The following is a 21,284-nucleotide window of genomic DNA, read 5'->3' on the forward strand; positions in this document are numbered from 1 at the left end:
TATATTTTCATGTTGATTATTTTGTTGTAGAGTGGTTTCTTTTTTTTGCAGAATTATTTTTTACCAAATAAAAATTGAGACAATGCAGCTACAGTGCAGGACATGCATGCAACGTATGCACACATGCATCAACATCTTAGAGTAGACAGTGGTTGCAAAGAATGACATCACTGAAACTGGATGCCCCACTTACACCAATTATACCTGACATGCTCTCCTTCTTCACATCTCCCCCACTCTCTCTCTCTGTCTGTCTGTCTCTCTCTCTCTAGTTTCATGAGAGGGTCTGGTTGTTGTTGGCCACTGGAATGGCCAGAATGTGATGTCATATCACAGGTTCCAAAGTGTACACACATGATAACATTTTGCCTTAATGACCCCAAAAATGTCTTTATTTTTATAAATTAAAAGAATGAAACCTTGGGTTATAACTGTCATGTTTATGTATTCACTTATTATAACTCTGAATTCAATTAAAGTGACAATACAATCTGCAAGAGAAGAAGAAGAGTCTGCTTGGTGTAACAGAAAAGGAAAATGTGTCTTTGATAAATGTTAAGTTGGGCCATCAAAGTTAACGTGATAATACTGTGTTAACGCAAACCAGAAAACCTAAGGAATCCATTGGTACCAACCATGGCATACTAGCTTGTAGAGAAGGAGGTTAAATAACGCTCCAAACTTACGCAACATTTTTGGCGAGGAAAAACTATCATGGCCATTTTGAAAGGGGTCCCTCTAACCTCAAGATATGTGAATGAAAATGGGTTCTATGGGTACCCACAAGTCTCTGCTTTAAAGACATGCCCACTTTATGATAATCACATGCAGTTTGGGGCAAGTCATAGTCAAGTCAGCACTTTGTCAGCATTTGATTTAAAAAAAGAGAAAAGTCCCACTGACAGGCAAGATCAGTACAATTATTTTAAATTTTATTTGGAATCACAATACTTTATTTCTTTAACAAAAAACATTTGCTCCACCTCAACCAAATCTAAAAGTAAAATGCCACTTCCACACATACACTTAATGGGCCATTTCCTTGCATTGAGTACTTTTGTTTTTGATACTTTAAGTACATTTATTAATAATACTTGCATGCTTTTACATTTTCAATGTAGAACTTTGACTTTTAATGGATGTTTTTTTGTCATGTCGATCTGAATACTTACCACTGGGTAAATTATAGTTTGCTATCTATATCCCAGGAGGAAGTAAACAGATTGAATAACATGATTTCGATTTCACTTTGTCAAAAGTATGATCTGATTTCCTTCTAAAGACAGACAGTACTAGACCCTATATGCTTTATACGGCACACATTTTGACTTGCCGTAGCAGGAAAAGCACAAGTGTAACTAATTAACTAATTACCAATGGCTACCATGGTAATTACTGTGGAATGCATAGAAATGCAATACCACCTAAATGAAACAGCCAAAAGTTTAGTGATGTTATTAATATAGCCTATATATAATGGTATCAATTACACATGTGCTTTTCATCCTAAAAGTGTATGTGTCTGATGTAAAAAATGTCTGTTAATTGAGTGTTTAAACAGATTACAATATACTTTGATACAAGCGGGGATATTAAAGGGGAACCATGGCCATTTTCAAAATTCATACATGTTATTTCTATGGTCTAAGACAGTCCAGTGTCATCGGGTATAAAGTGTGGAGTTGCTCCATAGACAATGAATTGGGAAAGATGTTGGAGATGACACTGAGAGCACCCAGGGGAATGTTCTGAGTAAATGTGAACATTTTCTGTTTCACAACTGAGAACACTACACTAGAGTAAAGCTCATTTGGGTATAAAAAAATATTCTGTGGGACCACAAAATCAGTCTCCAATTAATTGGTTGTGTCCGAAATTCCATACTAACATGCTATTGAGTACGCTAAAACAGTATGTGAGATATTTTAGTATGTCCGAAACCTCAGTATGAAACCAAGTCTGCAAATTGCATTTTATCTCCGCTTAACTATTACAGTATGCAACGCTGGACACTACGGCGGCATAAATATCCCACAATGCAATGCGGTAGTGACGACAACGTTCATAATGGCTGATTTGGGAGAGAGTTGTTGGAACATTTGTGGTTAAATTTGGTGAAAAATATTGGAATGAAATAAAACACTCAACCAGCTCTGACAACACCACTGTAAGGGGAAAGGGAATACGATGTAAAAAGCTTTATTTTTTGTTTACTAATATTTTTTGGACTGTCCTAGACCATAGGAATAATAAACTGGGAAAAAAAGTTTGGAAATTTGTGTTTGGTTGATTATTTCTCTGTTGTTACAATGCTAATGGTCATTGTATTTTACATCGTCGGAAAGCCTGTTTATTTACCTTCACAATGATGTCCAACTTGTAAGGATCATGCATTTGTGGGATGAGCAGCACAGCTGATTATGTTGGTAGCGCCCAAGAAAAATTTGCCAAAATGCTCCGTCAATGGTAAACAGTGTATTCTCCTGTTGGTATCGACTCTTGTTTTGAGTTGTTTGGTGGATTGGATGATTGAACTCTCTATCAGTAACAAGGAACAAACAAGACATATTAGCTATTTTACACTATTTAACATTTTTTGTTTACCATTGGCAGAGCATTTTGGCAAATTTTTCTTGGGCGCTACCAACATAATCAGCTGTGCTGCTCATCCCACAAATGCATGATCCTTACAAGTTGGACATCATTGTGAAGGTAAATAAACAGGCGATGTAAAATATAATGCCAATTAGCATTGTAACAACAGAGAAATGATCGACCAAACACAAGTTTCCGAACTTTTTTTTCCCAGTTTATGAATGAATTTTGAAAATGGGTGTATAGCTCCTCTTTAAAAAAAACACAACACAGCAACTTCTACCACCTTATTATCAGAGAAGATGAAGTTAAAGATAATTCACTTGATCAAAAGCAAGGGGCTGCTTTATCAAATCACACATATCTGTCTGCTGAACGTATTTTTTTTATCGCATTTAAATGATGACCCTGCTATGAAAAGAGGAAGTAAACAGACAAGAATAATGTGGCTTTAACTCTCAGCCCTCCTCCTCCTCCTCAAGAGAAACACATGACATCACTCGGCTGCTCAGCCAATCAGAGGGCAGTATACGCTCAACGCTGGAGGAGCAGCACTCCAGTGTGTCCGCGCAGCTGCTGCGTGCATTTGCTTGTGTGTATGTGTGTGTGTGAGTGTGTGCGTGTGTGAATGCACAACAAGTTGATATATTATTTTTAATTTTTTTCCCCAAAAAACATCTTTTTGAATTAAGCTCCAGGAAGTAACTACGGCGAGCGAGGCATCTCAAGAAAGAGAGAGAGACTTTCCACTACAACAACAACGGAGACTCTAATGAACTCGAAGATAACAAGTTCTCTCCGCACAGCCTCCGAGAAGAACAAGTCACATTTACTACGCAGTTTAATGAATGTCGGCGTGTCGTTTTTTCGACACTAGTAGCTAACTTTACGCTACAGCTGCTCTGCGCTGTTGTTTTTCCTCTTCTTCTTCTGCGGTTGGCAGTCAAGTGATATATAGTCCCGTGTGCCTTCTTCTTCTTCTTCTTCTCTCTTTAAATGTGTAAAAGTCGCTCATGTTAAGCTCATGAAGTTGTAGTAACCGTCACAGTCACCGTGATAAAAGCGTAATAAGCCATAAGCTACCCATTAATAAAAACATGCTAAAGACGCTGACGAAGAAGCTAAGAAGACATTCACTCAACGAGATACATCCTTTCCAGCTGAAGGTAAGTTTGGCTGAGTTGTAACCTTTAAATGCATCTATAGGCTGTCAGTCAGTACAGCGCACTAGATAATACACAGCACAGTACAGCTGTGAAATGAGGGTTGAAATGGGGCTTGTTTGTGAACAGCGTGGCATTACTTTTTGTCTTGTGACTTGTGTCATTTGTAGGCCAGTTAGTTGACTACGCAGCTTTTTACTTTTTCCATTCTCATGTGCAATATCACTGTTCATTGTGTGCAATATTAATGTGCAATACTACTTTTTGTTAGCTTACTTTACTTTTTTTTATTTTACTTATCTTATCTTATTTACTCATTTTACTAAATGTATCTTAATTGTTATTCTATTAGGCACTGGTGCTAGAAATAGTACTTTTTTTATTTTATACACTTGAACTTGTTGTAATTTTGTTGTATTTTTGAGCAATCTCTGGCACAAGAAGTTCTATCTTATCTTATCTTTTAGCATAATGAGCACACCAGCCTGTAACCTTGCTTTGAATGGGGTTATAGTGAGGTCATTAACACTCTTTCCCTTTCTCTTTCTCACACACCATGACACAGACTGTACAGACTGTACAGCTTCCCTGTAGAAGTTGACAACCCCATAGGCTATATGTTCTGATATTATATAGGGTGTTTTCACATCTAGTCCTTTTTTTTTTTTATAGGAACCAGTCCTCTTAAAGTGGACCAAAAAGGGGGACCAACAGGAAAGGGACTTTTTTTTTGCGTTCATATTCTTAGTTCATTTGTAAGAAGGACTCAGTTCTATTTCTGGTCCACTTCACTCTCTGATGGGGCCTCAGCCCTCCTTCTGTTCACACTGTAGTTCCTACCTTCATCACTCTGCTGGTCAATGCTTTCCCCTTTCACAGTACAGCTGAAATGAAAGAAATGGGGCTTGTTTGTGAACAGCGTGGCTTCACTTTTTGTCTTGTGACTTGTGTCATTTGTAGGCCAGTTGCAGCTTTTAACATAATGAGCACACCAGCCTGTAACCTTGCTTTAAACAGGGGTTATAGTGAGGTCATTAACACTCTTTCCCTTTCTCTTTCACACACACCATGACACAGACTGTACAGACTGTACAGCTTCTCTTCACCTTTGGGACTCAGGTGGACACATGATTACATTTAACTCCTGTTATAGTCCACACACCACATACCAGAACCACATCATCCTTTTTTTATCCATCATTCGCTTTTAAAACATCATCTTTTTATCCATCACCCTATTAAACACCATCCTTTTAGCCATCATTCTTTTACTTCTATCTATCTACCTATTTATATTTATTTTACTTTATTTTATCTTATTCTTTTTAATCTTGCCTTAATTTGATTTGCACTCTGACTGAGTGACTGACAGCCAGCCACCCCCCCAGCCCTCTCAAGCGCACACACACACACACACACACACACAGTCAGACGATATTGATCCTGCCCAGTTATGTTGGCTTTTTTAAAGTTTTATTTATTTATTTCTTTATTATTATTTTTTTTCTTTCTTTCTTTTTTTCTTTTTCTTTTTTTAATTTTTTTTCTTTCTTTAATTTATTTTTCTCTCCGGTTTGTTTTATCCATATTTCATTTTATTTTATTTTGTTATGAGGAAAAGGAAGAAAAGAAAAAAAAGGGAAAAAATGAAAAAATATATATTTATAAAAAAAAGAAAAAAAACGAGAAAAGATAAAACAAAACAAAACAAAACAAAAAAAAATCCTCAACTGGCCGGGCATGGGCCATGATGCCTCAGCATCAACTGGGCTCTTCCTCCATCTCCTCTCTCCTGCCTCCAACGATTTCCTATGGATAGAAAAGGGCATAAGCCCTGAGCTATCAAACCAGGCTCACGAATTTACAATAGGATAGGTGGACGCTGTATGTAAAAAAGCTCATCAGCGGATGTATTTTTACCGTAAACTTTGTAGTTTTAAGGTGGACAACACTTTTATGAAAATGGTTAATTCTTGTTTTATGGAGTCTGTCTTGACGTTCTCTTTTATCAGCTGGTATGGGTTGCTTACCCTCAAAAACAGGAACAGGTTGCAGGGTATAGTCAAAGTGTGCAGCAAAAATTGCAGGCACCACCCTGAATGACTTGACTCCTCTATTCCAAAGTAGGACCTTGAAGAAGGTTCAGTCAGTCCTAGCTGATCCTATAGCCATCCCCTGTCCATTGAGTTCAGGTTGCTCCCGTCAGGCCGCAGATACAGTTTGCCTAAACTTAGGACCAATACGCTCAGAAATTCTTTTGTTCTGACTGCCATTGGTTTCCTAAACAATGTCCTGTAATGTTGCATGTTGTAAGCTTTTGTATTTATTGCCTTTAATAGGTTATTTATTGTGTTTATTGTATTTGTTTTGATGACTGTGTGGTACTGCTGACTGTACAACAATTTTCCCCTAGGGGATAATAAAGTTTTCCTTGACCTTGACCTCTGTGGTAGTTGCCAACCCAGAGGCTATATGTTCTGATATTTAGGGTGTTTTCACATCTAGTCATTTTTTTAAAGGAACCAAACTCAGTCCATTTAAGGTGGACCAAAAAAGGGGGACCAACAGAAAAGGGACTTTTTTGCGTTCACATTGTTAGTTCATTTGAAAGAGGACTCAATTCTATTTCTGGTCCACTTCACTCTCTGATGGGGCCTCAGCCCTCCTTCTGTTCACACTGTAGTTCCTACCTTCATCACTCTGCTGGTCAATGCTTTCCCCTTCAATAACATTTTTTAGAGTTCCACACAAAATACTGTCCAGTTTGTCATAAAAGGAGCATGTGTGTCTCTTGTGTCAGAGGATTCGCTGCTTTTTCCTCACTTATCAGTATCTATTTTATATTGCTGTGAAAACATCTCCTTCAAACAACTGTATTTATTCAAGATTCTTGCCAAAAACTACATTTTACAAGATTACACTTCATGGTAACATTATAATTTTTGTCCCAATACTAATTTCTTGAGCTTGAACGCATCATAATATAACTCAATGGAACCTCCTACATTAGCTGTTAGCTCCGTTATTTAGCCAAGCAAGACTGTGCTGCCCACCGGCTACTAACAGCTAACGTTAACTAGCTCTCCACCTGTTGATTTCAACACGAATTTGTTGTTCACAATGTAGCATTATCAGGGATTGGTGTTTAGAAACCATTAATGCTGATCTCCTGATTGCACATTTTTACTGAATATTGGCCATCCCTAACTAGCTAAAATACAATGGCAAAGGGCAAAGCAAACCTGACGCGCGTTGAGTTTACAATGCACACGTTAAGTGAACCGCAACATGGACTGAAAGCAAACCAAACTAAGACCACCTCCCGAAGAAGTCTGAGTTCGGTTCGTTTCAGAGGGGTCTGAGATCTTTTGGAGTGTTCATATATGCGCAAAAAATGCTGACTAATTGCTCTGAGTCCGTTTGGAGGGCTGAAAGGGACTAAATGTGAAAGCACCCTTATGTTGTTTGTAAGGGTGTACGATTTTTAATTAACCTCTTAAAGATTTGCAGGCCCGCCAGCAGACCCGGACGTTATACTTTCAGAGATTGTAGTGGGCTCAGTTTAAAGCTAGACTGAAGCTACTGGCATCATATGAAACTAGAAATCCTGAGTAATCTATTCGTGCCAACCAATGTAAATTCAATGTCATATGGCTTGTCGCGAAGAAAGCTAAATAGCACTCCAAAATTGGGCAGAAACTTGCATAGACATTTTTTAAGGGGTCCCTTGACCTCTGACCTCAATAAATGTGAATGAAAAAGGGTTCAATATGAGTACTACCCATGAGTCTCCCCATTACCCTTCCCAGACATGCCCACTTTATGATAATCACACGCAGTTTCGGGCAAAAAACATGCAGTTTTTTACATGCAGTACATGTGTTATTTTCACCTATTCTAAAATGATATATTTGAACATATCTGCATACTGGGGTCCCTAAACAGTCTTAGAATTGCATAAATTGGGTATCACTGTAAAGCTGAGACTCTTGTGGGTTCTATGAGTCCAGTTGTATTCATGTAAAATTATGTTAGTCCCCGTAATAGCCATTTCACATAATAACTTATTTTTACTCAGATTTTATACACATGATGGTGTGTCTTTATACTATGACAGTTTTCCTAAAATTAGATTTAAAAAAAAATCACAATATGTAGCCTTGCTTACTGTATTGCAATATATTGCAATATATTGAATTGTTAGCCCCGTATCATGATGTATCATGATACGTATTGTATCGCCAGATTCTTGCCAATACACAGCCCTAGTTGTTTGGTGGTATTTTCTGCTTCTAAGCACCTCAAGCCATTCATTACCATGTTAGAAGGAATTTACTGTCCATGGCTTACAGGGCCGAGCCAGATGTTTACAAGAAGAAACCAGAGATCCACACACATCAGCAAACATGTGGCATGTCAACAAACTCTCCCACTCACAGATCATTGACTCTGACATTGACACTGTAGTCCGGCTGTTTGTCATTTGAGATAGTAAATCTCTCCACACTCATTTTCCAGACATATCTGGTGTGTGAGAGAGGATATCTGTGAACCATCTGAAAAGAGAAAGGCCATAGGTGGATAGAGCTGTGTGTTGTGGGCAAGGGGGTAGCAGTGGAAGCTTATTTAGATGCATACAAAGACTAGAAAAAGAAAACACCTGATTGTTGTGGGCTATAATTGTCCCGACATCTACATCTTTACCCTCCAATTTTCCACAACAGAGTCCTTGCAAGTGCTCCACAATTGTTGCTGCCCGCTCAGTTTGCACAATGCCTCCTTTTGGGGAGTAGAGGAGGTGAATTGTATCCTGCATGGGTCACTAACTTGCTCCATCCACAACAATATTGTGTGTCAACCAAGTGTATAGTCGCATGGCAGCCATTTTGTGCCAAAGTGCTCCCGTTCAAAGGCCCGGCTGGAGGATACAGGGGAAAGTGTGCCATCCCTGTTGTCTACTTTTGTTTGTGTTTGTTGCTCTGTTCAGTGACGAGGTTCTTTCTGCTAGAAGTAGTTAGCGTGATGAGGAAAGTGAATTGTTAGTCGTGGCTAAGCCTGTTGCTTACATCCTAGCCTGATGCCTAAGATCTCTTCAAGCTATTTATAAGGAATTCACTGGAAACAACAATGCTTGTTGTGAATATATATATATATATATAAGTGACTTGTTTTTGCCAGTTGACTTTATTTGTAAGTAGCCACTATGCTGATTTTAAAACTAGTAAGAAACCTGGTTTGGAAGGCTCTATAACCTGCATCCATACAGTAATGGATTGGAAAAGAGGGAGCCAGCGACTCACCTTTGAACAAAGGAAACATAAAGGCTCAGACACACCACGCTTTCCTCACTTACGTTTCTCTTCTAGTGCACCGATTCGTTTAAGCTGAACAGCCAATCAGAGTGATTTCTCTCACCGACGAGTGCCAACATGCTGAATCGGCCAGAAAAACTCTGACACGGGCAGACTAGAGCAGACAGTGTGGGACACACCGAAAAAAACTAGGCCGACGGACGCTCACCGGCGACCCCAAACTGTACAACGGCTGACCATTAGCTTGGTGTGTCAGGTCCATCAGCACGGGCGTTAAATTTGGACTTGCCAAAGTGTGACTGTCTCGCCACCAATCAGCGTGTTGTGCTAACCTCAGCAAATGTTGCTAACAACGTACGGCTTAAAGTTTCCGGGCAGAACTCTCACCTGTGAAATTTGGTTCTGTTTTACATGCACCAATCTACACACCATGTATTCTGCATGTGTCTACGTGCACCGGACCGTGACCCCTGTACCGTGACGGTTTGGCACAAATACACCAATCGTTCCAGCCCAACAAGTTACTCAGATAGTGTTTGAGTTTGAAGGCTGCAGTGCTTACTGCGTGATCAAGGGCTGAATGACCAATCCAGGATAGTTGAAAAGAGGCTAAAGGTCTCTTAGGCCCTGTTATAGTACCTATCCCAGGAGCTTACACTAATCAAGACTACTTATACTACACTATGAGGAAGATCCACTGGAGTGTGAGGGAAAGATAATCAACCATGTCTAACCCTGCGTAGTGTATTTTCATGAGAGGGGGAATGGAGTGTGACAGTGTCCATGTCAGTGTGGGAGGACAGTGCAAAGCTGATATGTGTGTGAACCGGGTGGTGTGTGCGTAGTGCGTACGCTGTGACATTGCCATTGATCCAGCTTAGCAAGCTGCTCAGCGATGCAAGGGACTGACAAGGATTTCATTCAAATGTTCTTGACACACAAACACACAACTCTTTGTCTGTCTTTGCATGCATGCACAAAAGCAGTTTTTTTCTGCTTCATGCAGTCTCACTTTGCTTATGTGCCTCAGTTCTTTGAATGATATCAATCAGTAGGCAATTATTTACTAGTGTATGACTTTAATATAGATTCATAAATGTGAATCAAACTTTGCAGTCTGTAAATTATTAGGCTGTGCATTTGTCTCAGAAAAGAGTATTTGTGTATCTTTTCAGCCTTGATGTTGCACTTTGGAGAAAATCTTAAAATGAATAAACTAGGGCTGTCAAAGTTAACGTGATTGTAGCGCGTTAACACAAATTAATTTAATGCCACTAATTTCTTTAACGCATTAATGCAATCGATCTTTCGGAGGTTGTAGCGGGCTCAATTTTAAAGCTTAAGTGAAGATACTGCCATCATATGAAACTAGAAAACCTAAGGAATCAATTGGTACCAACCATGTCATACTATCTTGTTGCGAAAGAGGCTAAATAATGATCCAAACTAAATTTCGGCGAGGAAAAACTGGCATGGCCATTTTCAAAAGGGTCCCTTGACCTCTGACCTCAAGATATATGAATGAAAATGGGTTCTATGGGTATCCACAAGTCTCCTCTTTACAGACATGTAAAGAGGACCACTTTATGATAATCCCATGCACTTTGGAGTCAAGTCATAGTCAAGTCAGCACACTGACACACTGACAGCTGTTGTTGCCTGTTGGGCTGCAGTTTGCCATGTTATGATTTGAGCATATTTTTTTATGCTAAATGCAGTGCCTGTGAGGGTTATTGGACAATATTTGTCATTGTTTTGTGTTGTTAATTGATTTTCAATAATAAATATATACATACATTTGCATAACGCAGCATATTTGCCCACTCCCATGTTGATAATATTAAATACTTGACAAATCTCCCTTTAAGGTACATTTTGAACAGATAAAAAATGTGTGATTCATTTTTGATTAAGTCCCAATAAACTATTGACAATCTTGCGATTAATGATGATTAAATATTTGAATCGATTGACAGAGCCAAAGTATAAGAACTGACATGTCATTTTCTCTCGCTGCCACCTGTTATACATATTTTCTGAGAATTATCTCTAAAGTTGTGCACTGCAAATCATTTCACAGTTGATATGCTATAATGCATGCAGACATATGCAAATATATTAAGGATTGAACTGTGTGTTGCATTGCATCATTGATGAGCATAACAATTTCAAGGATTATAAACACTTTGGTCAGGACTCAGACCTCTAAATGGAGTTCTTCAGTACTGCAAAACATTAAGTGTGAGAAAAAGATGGAAAGATCTTCCAAGGTGCTGTTTTTGTCATGCAAGCCTTCATGGCTGATAGCAGTCCAAATCCTCTCCTCAAACACAATTTGAATATTTGTCATGCAAAGTTTTGCACGTCTATTACATTTGCAACAGAGATCCTTCTAGTACACTAATGTGGAAGCAGGATATAGGGTCATTTAAAATGTAATTTTCACACTTGTGTTCAGCTTAACACGTCTCCAGCTCCACGGTTTGTTTACATTGTGAATGTGATTCTAATGACTAATAAGCATGGTGGCGGGGAAGGGTGTGACCGTGGGTGGTCCTGATTGAACATTTGATTTGTGTACATTGTGTACTTTCTCCTTTGCATGCAGTTCCTTATAGCATAAATGTGTTGCTTGTATGTACTTAAACTTCAGAGTATATATGGGTCTGTTGCACTACCTTGTGCTTTTGCAGAAATACTGTCCATCTTGTGAGGTGGCAGCTCACAACAGTGAGTGTCCTGGAAGAAAACTTGTGGAAAGGCAGTATCGATGCTTAGCAGCGGGGATTATAGTGTGAGGCAGCCTATCCAGGTTTAAGTGGTGCGATCCAGGCTTAACCACAGTATTATACAGGAGGTGGAAAAAAAAAAAAGAATGAACAACTGGAAGCGACAACAAACATAACAAATATTTGTCCTATAATGTTCTATAAGTAAATTGTCATCAAATGAATCAAGCTCTTCTTTTACATCTAGCTGCTAAACTTACTACAAGTAAATTGTTGTGCATCAGTGTAGCTGCTGACTCTAGATTGTATTTAATTTTCATCAATAGTATATTTTAGGGCTGGGACAATACACCTATCTCCCGATTCGATACTATCACGATACATGGGTGCCGATTCGATATGTATTGCGATTCTACAAGAATTGTGATTCAATATTATTGTGATTTTTGTCCATTTTTTAACACTAGACCATGGGGAAAAGTTGAATCATACACTTCTAGGGATTTTTACTTTGGAAAATCTCTAAATTCATACAGTAAAAATGTTTAATTTTCAGCATGTATGTACTTTGAGAATCACTGTTTTAAAACATCCACTTAACACCATGTTTGGGAACTGGAATGATGATGCTACAGTAGAGTTTCATGGTGAAATTCCTTTTCTTTCGGGAAAGCACTATCATCCTGTTTAAACGTAAACTAAACGTCAGTTAGGCAGAGTCTAGTATTTGTTATAGCCAGCTATGCCAAAGCTAATAACCATATCCGACGTGGTTCACTGAAAAAATGTTTTTTTGCTTTCTCTCACACACACACTCACACTGCATGAAATACAGATGCCGATTTGTAAGAACAAGTCCTCACATTCTGGCATCAGATGATAAGAAATTAAATATTATGACTTCTCCCAAGTTTCCACTGTCTAGAAGACCCATGCTTGACTAAAACAGTATTGGGAGTGAAACATATTCAAATACTTGTTCATGTGCTCAGTCTTTGCATTACACTCCCAGATGAGATTTGCATGGTTAAATGTTTTATGATCTGTTGACACTGGCCTGCTTTGCATATGTAGACATTTCTCAGATCACGTACTAGCTGTTAGGGATGTCACCATACCAGAAATCCAGTAGTCAATACCAGTGAATTTCCATGATTCTCGATACCCAATTCGATACCACGGTAAAAAAAAAAAAAAGGAAAATTATGAGACTTTATTCCTCATATAGCTCAATGACTGTTAATTCTGTCATGTCACCCGATATATTTTATTTATTTATTCATTTTTTTTTGTTTTGTTTTGTTATTTTTTGTTTGTCTTGTCAAATTCCACCTGTATTGTCTTGCTTAAAAAAAACAAAAACAAAACACTCATACTCTCTCTATATACTGTATATCCTCAGATTGCAAGCAGTAGTTTAAATTCACTGACATGATGACAGACTGTTAGAACAATAAATATTTATTTAAAATGCTAATGTTATATTTTGATGAAGGATGACACAGACCGGTTAGGACGTTAGCCTACTACTACGAGCTATGGTTACATTACATTAGCCTAAACACGGTAGTCGTTAGGGTTTTGCCATTGCAAGTGTTGTATGGAACATACTTGGCTACAAAACAATAACAGCTGTTTCAAACAAAAATAATGGTAATGTGTAGGCTATATCAGGATAAAGATAACAAGTGTAACAAGTAGTTGTTAATTTAATGTTAACATGAATTGAAACTCACTCACCTTGAATTCTTTGAACAGATCTGGATGTTTGTCTTTGAGGTGCTTTGCTAAATTGGAAGTGTTTCCGCCTTTGGTTTGAAAAGTACGACGGCACCGTTTGTATTGGCTTTTGCAAATCTATTATATCTCCTTGATTATCCGCCTCAAACGCAAAGTACTTCCATACCCGACTCTTGCTATTTGTCTTCTCAACGAGTCGAGGCGGAGCTAGCGCTGTAGCTGCACTTGTTGCCGTCTTTCACATTTAGTTGTTTTTTTCAGGTGCTGTTAGGCGTTCTTCTTCTTCTTTAAACATTTCACGGCAGATGAGAACACCATTACAGGTGTCGCACGGTACCTTTGGTACTGTAGAAAAAGAGTACCGTCACGTTTTTAGAATTTTGGCATTGACTTGTTCCGAAGTATCGGTTCTCGTGACATCCCTACTAGCTATACAAGTGGTGGTTAGTATTACAGTGATAATAGTGTGAAGTAAGGAAGTCACTGAAAGTAGAAGGCTGTTATGTCAGGCACTAAAACACACACAAAGTTCTGTGTCGTGGTTCAACACACTGTATGTGTGTCAATGACCCCCTTTACACCTGGCATTAAAATGTCTCACATCCAGAATGTATCTAGATTAAGGTTGTCAATCGATTTAAACATTTAGTCACGATTAATGGCAAATAAATCACACATTTTTTATCTTAAAGGGAGATTTGTCAAGTATTTAATACTCTTATCAACATGGGAGTGGGCAAATATGCTTGCTTTATGCAAATGTATGTATATATGTATTATTGGAAATCAATTAACAACACAAAACAATGACAAATATTGTCCAGAAACCCTCACAGGTACTGCATTTGGCATAAAAAATATGCTGAAATCATAACATGGCAAACTGCAGCCCAACAGGCAACAACAGCTGTCAGTGTGTCAGTGTGCTGACTTGACTATGACTTGCCCCAAACTGCATGTGATTATCATAAAGTGGGTTTGTCTGTAAAGGGGAGACTCGTGGGTACCCATAGAACCCATTTTCATTCACATATCTTGAGGTCAGAGGTCAAGGGACCCCTTTGAAAATGGCCGTGGCAGTTTTTCCTCGCCAAAATTTTGCGTAAGTTTGTAGTGTTATTTAGCCTCCTTCACAACAAGCTATTATGACATGGTTGGTACCAATGGATTCCTTAGGTTTTACTACTTTCATACAGTACCAGTATCTTCACTCTAGTTTTAAAACTGAGCCCGTTACAACCTAAAACTCGCAAGTTGTGTTAATATGCTAAAGAAATTAGTGGCGTTAAAACGAATTTGTGTTAACACGTTATTATCATTGTGTATTTCTGCCCACATAGTTGTTGTTTGTGGACTGAAAATGCGGTTGCATTTACACTTACACTATTCAATGTGGTCACAATGCATCCCTGACCACCTGATCACCCAAAACACATTTTAATGCCAGGTGTAAAGGGGGTCAGTGTGTATGCCTACAACCGAGACACGCAGGTATTACATCATATTGTGAAACACATTCAAAAGTTTTGTACAAGTGAACTACACATGTTTAACATTTCTGTTCTCTGATCCATCAACAACCTCTGAGACGGTCCCTAAGGGGAAAGAAAGGCCAAATCGTTACTGTCGGCTTATATTTGCCTCCAGTTACACAGACAATGATTGCTCTGTGGAGAAACTTCAGACTCACAGGTAGAAAGAAGCACAGAAATTAAAGCTGTTATTCCATGTCTAAAAGGTAAAATATGTAGGAAAAATGAGCAATCATCCTTGTGATCTCACTGAGCGTGAACACAGAATGAAATGTCTCGGACTAAATTCATGAGCATGACATGAAGTTTATGAACCCCCGGCGTCGTTTCATTCCTACTATCCTGTAGCAGTGACTTTCAATAGGGTTTCAGCTGTTTCATGGATGCTGCCCAACAATAATTCACTGGAGTGTACGGTGTAGCTGAAGCCCCGAGCCAGCCACTTGCCAAAATATATTTCCTTCCCACAGTTATTCCACAGTGTATTTTCCTACGGAGTTCATGAAGTGACGCTAGCTTGAGACTCCTCGAGAGCCAAGATTTTTTTTTTGTCTTGAACGCTGGCTCTGGAAGTGTTCATTGAGAATCTGTCCCAGAGCTTGTGTACCATTGAAAAGCAAGCAGGCTACACTCAGGCCTTATCCAGATATCTTCAATCTTGCCCTGAAAAAATAGGCTACATGTATATCGTTACTGTGCTATTTGATACCTTGGAATGTTCAGTACTATGCTGGACCACAAGACTGTATGGGGAGACTGTTTGAATTGTTTTACCATTACTTGTGTTTAGCCTGTTCTATTATCTATGCTGATGAGAGAGGTCATGCCATGTCACGTCTAGTTACAAATCATAAAACCTACATACTATGCTGTATATCTACAGAAGACTACATACTCTATATACTGTATGATCCTATGAGAATATTAGGGCTGTCTAAGGTAACACGATAATAACGGGTTAACGCAATTTCGTTTTTACCCCATTCATTTCTTTAACGCATTAATGCAATTTGTGAGTTTTAGGTTGTAGCAGGCTCAGTTTTAAAGCTAGAGGGAAGATACTGGCACCATATGAAACTACAAAACCTAAGGAATCCATTGGTACCATTTCATACTAGCTTGTCACAAAGGAGGTTAAATAACTCTCCAAACTTGCGCTAAAAACATGGCCATTTTCAAAGGGGTCCCTTGACACACTGACAGCTGTTGTTGCTTGTTGGTCTGCAATTTGCCATGTTATGATTTGAGCATATTTTTCATGCTAGATGCAGTACCTGTGAGGGTTTCTGGACAATATTTGTCATTGTTTTGGTTGTCAATTGATCGCCAATAATAAATATATACATACGTTGGCATGAAGCAAGCATATTTGTCCACTCTCATGTTGATACGAGTATTAAATACTTGACAAATCTCCCTTTAAGGTGCATTTTGAACAGTTAAAAAACATGTGATAAATTATTATATAATATTTGAATCGATTGACAGCCCTAGAAAATACGCATTCATTTTGTAATTTTAGGAAACTCCATATCTGAGCTACAGTGGAGTTGGTGATGATAGGAAATGTTTTTACATTTTTAATACACAGTAATGTGACAGTTTGACGTTTATAATGTAAAGAAAGTGAGATACAGCTATGCGATGTAGCCTTTTGATTTCTATTTCACCAAAATACACAGTGAACAGACTGTGAAATTATACATTGGAATTCACACTTCACATGAATTGAATAGTGTCTTCCCTCATTGGGCTCTAAGGCCCTGGCTCCTTTCTCTGTTTTCCCTCTTTCACAAAGAAAGGAAGTGTGTGTGTGTGTGTGTGTGTGTGTGTGCGTATTAGAGAGTGGAAGGGAGGACACTGTATGTTTGTGTGGATGTATGTGTGTAAGCATACACACGCACAAGCACAGATGGCAGCTGCTCAGCGAGGCCTCGGAGTGGTAATTACCGAGTGTGAGGAGCATTACTTAACTCTTAGCGTTGCAGTCTGCAGGCTATCTGTATTGTTGCTTCTGGTGTTGACGAGGAATTGATTTTAAAGGGACATACTGGTTCAGGTTGTGGGAAAAGAAAGTGGCCTGAATTTAACTTAGACCGAACCGTAACTCAACTCTTCCTGCCTTTTGCGACTTGAAACATCTATAAATGTTGCCATTAGAAGCCCATTATAGTTTATGTCTGTGTTGCTGGTTAGTGGTCTGCCAACTAAGAACATTGCAAAATTATAAAGAACTCTGAATTAGGATTTAGTTCACTTTATATTGGATTAAATCATTACAGTGGTTAAGGTTTTGCTCTTTAATTATTTTTATGTACTTTGTTTGATACTGAAATTTAAAATCCTTCATAGTAGAGTTGTTCCGATACCGATACCAGTATCGGAAATGTGTCCAATACTGCCCAAAATTCGGTATCGGGTATCGGCAGTGTATGCACCGATCCGATACCATCATTTTTTAACCCAGAAAAAAAATCAACTTGTTTAACCGGTAATCAGATCTTCTTCGTTGCTCCAAAACAGTAGCCTTCACTTTGCTGTTGAGCTGGATGTATCATGGCTGCCATGGGCAACTACTGTTTTAGAGCAGCGAAGAAGAACTGATCGCAGGTAGGTTTGTCACGTGACGACGGCAAAAATCAAGCGGTGCTTGTGGAGAGGTAACGTTAGTCAGAGCGAGGAAAATGTCAGCCATTTGGCCATATTTCACCATGGTAGATCCAACAAGTAAAACGGCGATATGTACAGTATGTAAGGCTTCCGTTTCGATGGGTGGCTAGTTAACGTTAGCTGTTAGCTCCATGCAGGACTGTGTTGCTTACGGGCTGCCAACAGCTAACGCTAACGGGGGGTGCCAAAAATTTGTATTGGGTGAAGGTAAATTCTAACATTATCATGATGTGTTCAAATGTTATCTTGTAAAATGTAGTTTTTGGCAAGAAACTTGAATAAATCCAGTTTTTTGAAGGAGATGTTTTCACAGCAATATAAAATAGATGATAGAGAGGGAATTATGACCTGTTTAACCAGTTTAAACCAGTATGCAAACGGTAATAAAGGAGTGGATGTTGAAGTACATGGGATGTTTTACTTTTGTTTTTTACCGTGGTTCGGAATTGGGTATCGAGAATTGTGAAATTTCACTGGTTTTGGCATTGAATACTAAATTACTGGCGACATCCCTAAAGATGAATACTTTTGGAATGCTCTTTACAAACTTTTACCATAAGGGTTCAGTTTTTGAGCTGTTACCATATGGTATATGTGACCTACAGTGTATGCTCATCCTTTTTCCTAGATTTCTTACCATGGCAGTGGAGAAGGAGGGGAGAGCGACGATTCAGAGGGGGAGAACCAGGAGCTTGCACAGATTGACAGAGGTATGGTAGATGATGATCTTCCTCATCACTTATTGATTCACACACAGTATAATTAGATGTTTCAAGTCAACAGACTGTATGGCATTATAGAGCATTTGCATCGTTTTTGCAACCCACCTTCTCCTTTGACATTTCCTGTTTATGGATTCCTCTAGAGAGACGGAGAAATTGCGCCCTCACACCCTTGGCCACCAGCCAGCAGCACAACCAGGGTCCCCTCTCTCCAGCCCGGTTACGACGCCTTCGCCTCCTTTTAGATGCCAATCTGGATCGCCACTCTTCAGAGGAAGAGCTCGAGCGAATCAGCTGCGGCGACAGCAGGAAGTGGGTGTCGGCGCTCCCACAGCGCCACGGCGATCACCACAGCAGCGCCTCCAGTGATGAGGAGGTACGGGACCTCTGTGGCTGCGGGTCACCGGCTGCCTCTGCCAGGCCGCTGGTTGAGCCGGGTGCTTGCCTGGCTGCCTCCCCCAGCCCTGTACTCTTCAGCTCCAGTCCACCACGTAGCCTCAAGCCACCCCCCATGCGCTTTCAGCTGCAGGTGGTGCAGCCAGTGGCGCGGCCCATCATTTTGACCCACTTTGACCAGTCAGCACCTTATAGAAAGTATCGGCACAGTTACGGCGGGGAGCCAGGGAGGCCCAGTCTGGATCTGGAGAAAATGCAACAGGTTAGTTGTCCAAGATGTAGTTATATATCTCATGACTGTTTTTTTTACTAGCACCAACCTCTGTCCAAAATGTCAGCTTTGCAAGATATCTTACAATGTAATTGGCAGATTTCTATGACCTTTGCTGAGCACATTTAAAGGATTTTTTTTTTAGGTTTTTATATCATTCTGTAGCTTGCCAGTGGTGTTTCTTATGTATTCAAATCCAAACATTCAAATTTTGGTTGATGTACGGTTCAACGTCAAAATGCTTTTTTCCCAAGCCCTTCTTAAAACGTTTTCAACGCGATGAGACGTAGGTTTCTGCATGTATATACATATATCCTTGTCCACTGTCAGTGTGTATTAAAGTAACTTAGTTGGCGATCGGCATGCCCCCAGTTTGGAGAAGCAGACAAAAGTACGGAAGCCGAGCCGTGTATTGATGTGGACGCCATGTTAGTTCGGATCCAAAAGGCACACAATATCACAAACAAACTAACCCATCGATGCAGCGGTAGAACAGCAACTCCTGTGTTATGCGAGGTAAAATGACGGCGTCTGGTGGCTTTGAAGAGAGCTACGTAACGGCTTCAGTTCCACATTGGAAAGGGTTGTATGACGGCAAAGTAAAGCGGTGAAATTATTCTATATACAGCGTACACTTAAACTGATATCGTTTTTTTCTTAGGTGACTAAAATATGTTTTATGCTGCTCCCATCCCCAGCCGCTTGTAGCCTACCTGTAGGATGCGACTGTTGGTCTTTTGATATTTGTCCTGCCCCTCCTCCATTGTGATTGGACTGCTGGATAAAAAATGACAGTGAGGAGTTCAGTGTTTTACCCAAAGTTGAACATTTTTCAAATCTTGGCGACCTGAAAAAAACACCAACGTGAAGCGCTCAGAGCAGAATAGAGGCTCAGCACCTCGTCACACTGCTGGCGTTTGTAGCATAGTGTACATAAGCAGCGCTCCCATTGCTAAGAATTCCCAAAAGAAAAACGTGAATATAGCGGTTGTGGGTGTTGCTTACCATCCCCTGCGGTTGGCTTGCCAATAGCAATATTGCGCTATTGCTGTTATTGCGACAGCCCTGGTAGCTGGTTTGAGGTTGAGATAATTTTAACTACTCTATATACTGTTGGGTAGTTTAATCTGTAGCAATGCATCATATTTTATAAACTCATCATATATTTTGTCAGACTATTTATCCCTCACTTCTAACCTCCCTCCCTCACAGAGATGTTAAGCTTAGAGAATTAGAGAACACCTTAAAGGAAAGCTTTGGTATTTTTCAACCTGGACCCTATTTTCCCATATTTTTGTGTCTAACTGACTAATGTGGACAACTCGTCTTGAAATTGGTCCAGTATTGAGAGAGAGAACACTGCAACGGCAGCCGCAAAACGGGCTGTAATGTAATAATTTGGGGCAACCTGGCAACCCTGTCAGTTTACGTTCACTAAAAGTGCTTGTTTTTTCCACTGACAGGCTCAGATTGTTATTATAAGTGTATGACAACATTATGGAAAGGATCCTACAGGGAAATAAAATCTTTTTCTTACCTTTCGCTTTCCATTTGTCATTGTGTCATGTGACATGTTGCCGAAAGAGACGACGGAGGAAACATGAGTGAGAGAGGAGAGAGGAGTGCCACGGGATGCCAGTGTTGTCGGAGTTTGTTGAGTCGGACTACAGAAAGCGTAGCTTAGTGTTATCTCAAATATTTTCAATGTCATGCCTGAATATTTAGCGGATTTCTACAATATGGATGAGACGCGAAGTTTCAGAGCGAGACTTCTTAGCGCAATACCCAGAATAACGAACAGACCGGATCAAGAGAGAGGTAAGAAAAAGGTTTTATTTCTCTGTAGGGTCCTTTCCATAATGTTGTCAGACACTGACGAATAACAATCTGAGCCTGTCAGTGGCAAAAACAAGCACTTTTAGTGGACGTAAACTGACGGTACCAGGTTGCCCCAAATGATTACATTACAGCTCCTTTAGTGGCTGCAGCGTTCTCCCTCAATAATGGACCAATTCAAAAAAGTGTTGTCCCCATTAGTCACTTAGACACAAAAAAATGGATATATTGGTGTGGTATGGTATATGAAGTATATTTCTTAGCAATATGAATCCAATTGTTCCATGTAATTTGATATTCAACTTGCCACGGTAGCAA

At 39.5% G+C, this 21,284-nt stretch overlaps 1 protein-coding gene across 3 annotated transcripts in view; it reads left to right on the top strand.

Moving 5' to 3' along the window:
* The first annotated feature begins 3,117 nt into the window (after positions 1 to 3,117).
* si:dkey-16j16.4 overlaps positions 3,118 to 21,284 on the top strand; it is a 31,513-nt gene continuing 13,346 nt past the window's right edge. The window contains exons 1-3 of one of the 3 annotated variants that reach the window (XM_037796397.1): positions 3,118 to 3,761; positions 18,370 to 18,451; positions 18,607 to 19,121. In XM_037796397.1, coding sequence (XP_037652325.1) covers positions 3,693 to 3,761; positions 18,370 to 18,451; positions 18,607 to 19,121 — 666 coding nt within the window. In that variant the 5' untranslated portion in view covers positions 3,118 to 3,692. The remainder of the gene's footprint in view (positions 3,762 to 18,369; positions 18,452 to 18,606; positions 19,122 to 21,284) is intronic. The other 2 variants (XM_037796398.1, XM_037796396.1) reach the window with 2 other exon arrangements.

This window comes from Sebastes umbrosus, chromosome 16 (assembly GCF_015220745.1).
Source record: "Sebastes umbrosus isolate fSebUmb1 chromosome 16, fSebUmb1.pri, whole genome shotgun sequence".
Lineage (NCBI taxonomy): Eukaryota > Metazoa > Chordata > Actinopteri > Perciformes > Sebastidae > Sebastes > Sebastes umbrosus.